Source organism: Tigriopus californicus, chromosome 6 (genome assembly GCF_007210705.1).
Source record: "Tigriopus californicus strain San Diego chromosome 6, Tcal_SD_v2.1, whole genome shotgun sequence".
Taxonomy (NCBI): domain Eukaryota; kingdom Metazoa; phylum Arthropoda; class Copepoda; order Harpacticoida; family Harpacticidae; genus Tigriopus; species Tigriopus californicus.
The window spans coordinates 10,583,365-10,592,013 of NC_081445.1; the positions used below are offsets into that span (position 1 = coordinate 10,583,365).

The window sequence follows — 8,649 nt, forward strand, 5'->3', positions numbered from 1 at the left end:
AAAGCTACGAAATTTTGTATACAGTTCCACATTTAGGGACGAACCATCAGTGATTGCTGTTGAAGATTATACCTTTTATAAATAATTTTGCTTTCAGAGCTCCACGTCTACAACAATTTATGAAAACAGGAAAACAGAATTGGAAAATGATTGAAGCAGAAACTAATCTCGTTTAATCTAAAAGACATTTATTTTTGGAAATACAAATCAATCCAATTGCTTTAGTCCATAGTTTTGGCAAAGATATTGCTTCTGAAAAATATATATAACATCTTAATATGATGCCTGTAATTTGGAAATAAGTAACAATGTCCTTATGATGGAAATTCTCCGTTTTGCAACTTTTCATCATCTCTAGTCATTTTAAGATGATGCCCAGCTATAAAAAGGACAAGAGCATTGAGAAGAGTCCACAAACCGAACAATATGCGGTGGTACATTGTTCCTCTTACGTATCTTGTAATTGGATTATACAACGTTCATGGTGAGCCTTTTTTGTTTATTGTCATGATTTTGCGGTCTTCAAATATTTACCTCATGTTCTAGGTTGTGTGGAGAACCATGTCCAATGTCTGAAGAGCTTCCAGTGGAAATATCGGGCTTTTCGAACCTTTCACCATATCTCCAATGCCGAGACTTGCCAAGCAGCGTGTTCTAGATACAGTTCTCGGTTGAACTACTTTTCGTTTGACGTTTCGATTCACCGCTGCATATGCCTTGCTAATTGCTTAATCCATCGAGGAGATGATGCTCAGAACGATGTGACAGGCACTGTCTCAGACGTGGACCCAAGTGAACTGTGTCAAGGTGAGTGAATCACAATCCGTTTGAAAAGAAGACAATAAGACTGAGACATGAGGCGATTTTCTATCGCGTTATGAACAAGGAGTTGCAGGTTGGTGTCATCAATTTATGAGGGCATCACCATCTAAGTTTCAAAGGCCTGCTTTCTTGAAAAGTGCCTCGTTACAAAACCCAAGTGTTGCATATTTTTCTGGCAAAATTTGAGTAACATTAGTATGATGAAACGATGGTTTTGCAAGCTACCATATGTTTCATTTGTTTTAGTCTTAAACCGGAACAGGCAACATATTTCAAAAGCAATGCATTCTTCTAGGATTTGTGAACTAAATTTAACGTGTGGATCCCCATAGTGCAAGTTAGCCTGGAGCAAAATGGAAGACTATCGCAATTTGTATTTATCCTTAACTTTGCAGTTGCGGCAGTGAATTTGGGTTTTCAGCTGTAAATCCGAAACAATTGCTTCTCACTTAATTTGCTTTTCAGGGGCTGTACCTTTTGATTCTTGAACAAGAGTTTTTTGGGCAATGTTTCTGCATACAAGAGGGAGATTTCAAATGAGAAAGGGACGATTGTAATGATTAGAGATGGGGGAAAATAGCATTCCCATGTTTTGCATATTTAATGCAAGAATTGGCTAAACGGAACACTTTTGCATGATTTCTAATTTGGCGACTTTCTTTCAGCGATTGAAAATCGTTTGGGAGACAGAATGGGTTACCAAACACCAACTATTTTTAAGGTTTCAAAAGCTGAGTTGCAAAAGTGGAAGATTCAAAAGCAACCAAAATAGTCTATAAACAGCTTTCTTTTAGGCCAAAAAATCCATTCATGTGAATAGGTAAAAATGTGACGTTTTATAACAATGCCATGCTAGATGAACAGTTTCTTTCTAACAGAAATGACATAGAACTGTAGTTTAATCCCGTCACAAAAAATCTTTATGCTCCAAACGTTCAAGTATTCTCCCACAAAATTGTGTTGACGAGCTTTGATTCCTTCCACTTCAACCTCCAATTTAAGGCGACAAAACCCATCAAAGTTGATTTTAGGCTGAGTCGTTGCCCTACATCCTTACCACCATTGAGAATGCAATCTCCAACAATCAAAAGTGACAAATTGATCATTCTCATTGAACTCTACATTCAAAAATTATCTAATCCACCAACAAACTAGAAATTAGATCCCATACCATCTTTGGAAGAGATCTTTGGATGACTTTCCAAGTCATTATGAGCAATTTTTTGAGTATGCTTGGATTAGGGAATATGCAGGGTCTTGGTGGTTTTACTACGCTAGTGTTACTGCTTTCCTCGAATTTAGCGAATTTTTGCAACAAAGGTCTCAAATTGATTTAATGTTGCTGAACGGTCTAAAAGGCAGCAGCAACATTGCAATATTCTTCTCCTCAGGTGTTATAGGTTTAAAGCCTGGTGCAGGAGACTTACATTTGAAAGAGGAGACTTAGCGTCGTGGTTAGCCTACTATGTATCTAACATGAGAGAGAACCTTAGTTCAATTCTCTTCACCGAACTTTCTCTTAAGGAAACTTTTCGAAGCAAACCACACCGTAGAGCAATGTTCTCGAAGACCACACACATAGAGATATAATCATATTAAATCAATTAAGATATATAATCAATTAAGATATAAATCATAATCAACTACGACACTGCCTATTGGAATTTGTAAATAGATGCTGCAATTGTTTACTTTGTTGGCTTGACGAGGGTAACTCTCCGACCCAAAACATATTTTGTTTTTTGGCCTACTCTATGTTTTGGGGTTTTATAGCTGCTGCTAGAAAGTATCATATTTTAGGGATTTATATAATGCGAACACCAAAATCTTATTAAAAAAACTTGTACGAACGTTCACCATTTCATCCCAAAAGTACGAATTGCTTGGCTTAAAAATTGTTTCAAGTGTTTAGCCAGATATAACCCCGTCAGTAGAACTAGCGACTTTAAACTTGAAATGCAGGCCAATGTATAAGTAATCGATATTTTTTGAATGAAACGTGTTTTGATTCAAAACTATGGCATTCATAACTGTGGCCATGGTAGTCCTTATAAAAATCTAGCTTAGCCCCAACCGCTTAGGACTGCTTAAACTGACCCAAAGTTGCATTACTTTTAAATGTATCAATATAGTATGCTTTTTGAAAGACAAAGAAGGAAATTTACATTTCTAATCAAGTCTTGACCATACTGAACTTATAATGATAACAATTTAGTCCAAAATTGAGACTAATCTGACTTTTAAAGCAAACAAATTTTCAAAAAAGAAACCGTTGATTCCTTTAATGATATTTGGTTAGTGCCAACTTGGAAAGGTCTATGAAGCCCGGACGAGACGTAACGAGGTGATTGGTACCATTTCCTAACGTGAGAGGTCTCCGCTTCGATTCTCGTACCCAACATTTCTCAAAGAAACCCTATTAGACACCCAGTACAACACATAGGTGGAGAACCATCTGAAAAGGACATGCATGACACTGCCTTTTGTTAAAAGATATGAACGATAAAAGGACTAGCTTTGCCTGTCAGACGAGGCTCAAATATTCAACCCTAAAACCCAAAGTTCAGTCTTGAAGCCACCTAATACGCTGTTAAAATGTTCTTAACTTAAGTCATTGGGCAAGCGAAGCGTATTAAGCAATAAGCTGCAATAAAAAAGAGCATAACTTATTTATCTACGCTCGTGTCTATTCTGTACATTTCTTCTGGCTGACATTTTTTTATACCAACATGTAACATTTTTCATTGTCTCTCAAAGGAAAATGTCCCTATCATCGAAGGCCACAAAATTTTACAAATATACCTGGCTGTCAAATAACTCTAAAAAGAGAAATATATGGGGTTGAATTTGCTAAATTTACGAGCAACACGTGAAACTCACTCAATATGAATGAGCCAATTCCGTCTTTGTGGATGAATAATTGTTATGAAATATTTTATATCGTCTATGGGTACTTACAAATGTCCAAGACTAATGGAATATGTCATGTAGTAACCTTCATTTCATATTAGTTCCAGAAAATCAAGACACCCAAGGGCAACAGGTACAGGAAGACCCCTTGAAGCTTCTTTTTTTCGACAACAAGCGCATATTCTCGTTCAACTCGCAGACCAAGGAGTTGCGCACCATTACATCATTTGAAGAAAAATATCTTAATATCAAGGTATGATTTATTGAAGATCCTTATAAACCCTCAACATTTCAACAAAACAAGACATAATTTCAAATCGTTTCAAGAGGTGAAAAAAGGGTGCCGATCAAGATTTTTTCACTCAAAACTCAAAAAGAGTGGCAACAGACTCGATCTTAAGTAATAATGTTTCAAAAAGTCCACTCCTCGAAAGGAAATCAAAGTAGTATAGGGCTCCTAACACATCTGGAAAGTATAAATGAGATCATAAGTAACAAAACTGGATTCATGTTCAACAATCTTGCTAATTATAACACGGAAAACACTTTACTCAAGCAACTTTTCAAGAACATAGTAGCTGCTATTTTCGTGGCTTATCCGCTTCACCGCTTGTCCGCTTGACCCCTTCCAAGAACCAATTAGATTATGCGTCGACCGAAATTCTCAACTCAGATTGGTTGAGGCATAAGGCAAAGCGGTCAAGTGGTCAAGGGGATAAGCCATGAAAATATCTGCTAATATCAAAAACGTGAGGCAGCTGTTTTATACTGTGCAGCCCCCACTATTCTATTCTTTTTAAATACGAAATTTCTCTTATTACTGTTATCTTCCCAGGGAAATATCTTTGAACAAGCTCAACATTTTGTTAATCTGGGGCCCGTTTTTGCTAACCCTTAACTCGGGCATGAAGGAAAAATTGAGCACTTTTATCGATGAGAGAAGCTACTGGGTTCAACCTTGGAGTACAGCAGTAGTGGAGCGAAAAGCTCTCTGAAACGACGTTACTTGTAACGCGTTACTTTTAGAGTAACACTACCTACCGGTAACGCGTTATTTTTCTGAAAAAGTAACGGTAATGGAACTAGTTTTTAGCCCTCCCGTTACCATCACTTTTTTCTTTTATAAACGAAGGAAAGAAAAATGCGTAAAGGTTTCCTCCCCATCTTTTTAAAATTCTGTCTCAAATGCAATGACTTATATGCCACTGATGGGATCAAATATATAATCACCAGAGTCATTTGTTTCACGTCATATTCATTAAACCTTAAAAAATTGCATGAACGGTTTTTTTGCACTTTTAGGCCGTCTTTTTCTGCAAAAATATCGGGTAACCGTAATGGTAACGGTATCGCGTTACTTTTGTTTGCTAACGGTTCAAGCCCTGCTAGTTATTTCAAAAAGGTGTCAATGTCAAAACAGCTAGGACCCTTCTTGCTCTTTTTCCAAAATGAAATGTATCTGCATTTTTGGGAAGATAGAGGTTGGGGGAGGATTTGGAGTGCTAGGGTCAGAGTTGACAACCTTGCCGTCACATCATCTGTAAATAGTGCCATAAGCAACGTCAAAGTACATATCAATTTAATTCTCCGTCAGTGGGTGTGGTTAACGTGTAAAAGTATCCTTGAGAGAGGTCGGGGAGGAGAATAGAACCGGGGTATTTCTTTCATGTTAGGAATCTGTGCTAACCAACAGGCCCACTCCTCCCCAACCCTAACCTAATGTAACATCATATAAATTGGTTTAATTTAACAAACAAACCAGCTTACTTATTTTCTTTTGTTAAAGTCAACGACCAGTCCACACATGTCTTTCATTGTCAATTGCAGGCTGTCACCAAGGTGAATGACAAGCTTTTCTCAATGGTTACCGAAGACCAATCCCCAGATGGGAGAGAGCAAAGAGGTAATTCATAAATCAAGATTACTTTTATCTTTTTCCGAGTTTTGTTCTCGGGAAAGTGACAACAACTGAAACCGCGAAATGCTTCCAGTCTTGATTCATCGGATATTCAAATACAATGTTCACTTAGCATTAACTAATAGATACATTTATTGTTCAATTATTCATTGATCGAGTGGTTTCTTTTGATTTTAAATTTGATTAGCTTGCTAGTTTTCAATAATTGAGTTCGAAAAACAGTTCGAAAAACAGAACAACTAATAGCTAAAGTCCAAAATTGAAACTATTAAGCCAATTTATTACTTCATGCGCTCTTCTTTTAGCTTTCATCTTGGCGAAGAAAATTGATAAGGATACTCTCAACTTGACAGAAGTGCCGTATCCTTCAGATCATCTTAAGTTCTCAACTAAAAGTCAAATGGTCCGTTTGAGTGATGGAAGAATTTGGATATATTATTATTCAAAACCATATTCAGTTCTGTTCGATGGAGATACTTTTCTTCCATTCATGGAACCCATATGGACCAATAATGGCTACTCATTGATGAAACCAACCATGGCGAGAGTTTTTGAGGATAACATTGTCGCCGTTGGTGGAGTCCTTTTCCACTTTGAGAGCAACAGTCCTTCAATGAGCAGGGCAACGAAAGTTTTTATTCTCGACATGAAAAAAAACGTAAGTTTTGCCCCACCTGAGAAATATCGCGTCACGTTCATGCACTAATTCATGTTCTAATTCACAAATTTTTTCGTGTCCTTTGAGTTCCACATAGTTCATGTTCAGTTAGAAGTGAAGTTGTCACTTATCCACTTAATCAACATTTGAAATTGATTTTTCATGACAAATTTGCCGTAAGAAACCAGATTTTTTTGTCTGAATCCGTACTTGGCTCATGGTGACCAAGCCTAAATATGGGCATATTTAAAAAAAACCTTCGATTTTTTTATATTTTGTTCTTGATCTAGGCTGTTTGGAAGAGATAATTGAGTTGGACGGGATATGAGCTGAAAAACAGCCAAAGTAATGAGACAAGATTCGAAGAACCCGCCTCTGTTGTGACCTAGAGCATTTCATGTGATGCGTTTGAGTCAGAGAAAGAGTCAAAGTGTATCTACTAGGAGCATAATGACTTAATAGCAAGAGAAAACGCCTGAGAGTCAGAGTCGGAGGAGGGGGAAGGAGGAAGGTAAACGGAATAACAAGAAGGGAAGTGATTAGGATTAGAATGAGGGTCAGCTAACGCAGTCGAGGTATCCCCGACATCTGAACTGAAACTTGCTTCTTCCGTTTCCATTAAGTGTTTCCCCCATCTTTATGAAATTACCATCTGAGCCCCATCATAACCACATTAACGCTCTGTACTTGTACGCTTCAAATAACTGGTTCGAGCATTGGTCTTCTGGCTTAGGTCAGCTTATCTTATGTTTACTATTTATTGTTTTTTTTGTTAACACCCCTCAAGCATCAAAATGATGAGATAGAGTATTGGTATAATTGATAATAAATTTGGTACTATTAGTAGGGGCGGTTGGTAACGCTGTTTTGGGTGGGTCGAAGAATATTTCGTTTGACACACCCAAAAGCTAGCCCAAGTGATGGACCAAAAAAGTGCTCTCGCAACTCGCTCAAACTGGTTTCATGTACAGTAATGTGCCAGAAGAGGGCCCTTACATGGCAGAGGATTGCACATGAGATTTCTATTCAGAATTTGGAAAACTGCCAACGATTCATGTTTACCGCAGAGATGTCAGGATAAACTTGACTGTGTTTGTTTCATGGTCTGGAGTGACGGTATAAGTACGGGTGAAAAACGGACAATTAGGACAAGGACAAAGACACTAGTAATTGCAAGCATAATTGGCAACAAGAGACTTAAAAATGGAAACTTTAAAAAAAGACTACGCAAACTAAAAGACTAAAAAGGCGGGTAAAGTTGACTTGAAACACAAGTCAACATAAAGAATGTCAATGAACTATCATAACATGAAATTTGACATACAAATCTATAATGAGGACTTTTGCCAAATTCGCCCCTTTTCAGAGTCATTTTGATCAATTGAAATTACGTTTTATGGCACAGATCATTACTTTTCAATCCGCCTTCTACGTATTTGTAATGTTAGTAATATCAACATCTCTTCCTTTGCATTGAATTATGCAATATCAGTTGGTGGTAGGTACGGTGAAGATTGACATAGTCTGGCACAGGTCTTTGATGAAACATACTTTACGGTTGTTAGGAGTAATATAACAATCTTCCAACTCAAACTAATGCGAATTGCATTTCCAGTATTGAAAAGGAAGTGTGCTAAAAAATTCGGAGACAACCTAATGCTGTACCTAATCAATTTTCTGTAGGAGTCTAGAGCAGTGGAGGACATTCCAGGCGATTTTTTACTTTTCCCAAGTATTTGGCCTGTGGTCGTAGACGGACAACGCAAGGTGTTCATTGCAAAAGGAACGAATCGAAGACGCCAACCAAACCGAAAACTATATATCCTGGACTGGAAAACGGAAAAGTTTAGCGTCCTCGACAATAGCGCTCCTTACTTCCCCACACCAGATGGTGGTTACCAATTCAAGGGAATGTCAATGCTTGGACAGGAGCCTTATTACTTGCAAGGGAATGCTTCTGGTGTTGGAATCTACAACTTGCAAGATCTTGCTGATGGACAAAGTGGAGATACGAAAACCATTTACATACCAGGGGCGACAAACGTCCATGATCTTCAGTTGGCAGATGTTGACGACTGGTTGGAAGATTAGAAATGTGTTACTTCAACATCTCAAAATAAAGAGAGATATCAAAAAGCTCCAGTCTATTATGTAGTGTGTGGATGTACTTTCTAAGGATGACATTGGCTGAAGTCGATTTCTAAAAAAACAAGGAGGTTTCTTTAGGTATGAAAAGTGATAATCTCCGGGAGCGGAGATACAGTTCATAATGTTTTAATGTGAATTTTTGGCATTTTCTGTAGCATATATTACTGGGCCGGGGTAGTCGCAAATGCCCAAA

At 37.7% G+C, this 8,649-nt stretch overlaps 2 protein-coding genes across 2 annotated transcripts; both read left to right on the forward strand.

Annotated features, from left to right (window-relative positions):
• The first annotated feature begins 356 nt into the window (after positions 1-356).
• LOC131882505 (uncharacterized) lies at positions 357-5,646 on the forward strand. The gene is made up of 4 exons (XM_059229660.1): positions 357-484; positions 547-807; positions 3,834-3,985; positions 5,560-5,646. Exons 1-4 carry the CDS (start codon positions 427-429, stop codon positions 5,644-5,646), a joined length of 558 nt encoding a protein of 185 aa, XP_059085643.1. The 5' UTR covers positions 357-426.
• A 323-nt stretch (positions 5,647-5,969) lies between these two features.
• LOC131882300 (uncharacterized) lies at positions 5,970-8,445 on the forward strand. Its single transcript, XM_059229403.1, has 2 exons — positions 5,970-6,308; positions 7,992-8,445. The coding sequence occupies exons 1-2, from the start codon at positions 6,051-6,053 to the stop codon at positions 8,397-8,399; spliced, it is 666 nt and encodes a 221-aa protein (XP_059085386.1). The 5' UTR covers positions 5,970-6,050; the 3' UTR covers positions 8,400-8,445.
• The last annotated feature ends 204 nt before the right edge of the window (positions 8,446-8,649 follow it).

Excerpts from the sequence above, each read along its gene's own strand:
- LOC131882505 (XM_059229660.1), top strand. The coding sequence starts at position 427 with ATGCGGTGGTACATTGTTCCTCTTACGTATCTTGTAATTGGATTATAC. Across the intron at positions 808-3,833 it reads CCCAAGTGAACTGTGTCAAG|TTCCAGAAAATCAAGACACC; the intron begins GTGAGTGAATCA and ends ATTTCATATTAG. Across the intron at positions 3,986-5,559 it reads AAAAATATCTTAATATCAAG|GCTGTCACCAAGGTGAATGA; the intron begins GTATGATTTATT and ends TGTCAATTGCAG.
- LOC131882300 (XM_059229403.1), top strand. The coding sequence starts at position 6,051 with ATGGTCCGTTTGAGTGATGGAAGAATTTGGATATATTATTATTCAAAA. Across the intron at positions 6,309-7,991 it reads TTCTCGACATGAAAAAAAAC|GAGTCTAGAGCAGTGGAGGA; the intron begins GTAAGTTTTGCC and ends AATTTTCTGTAG.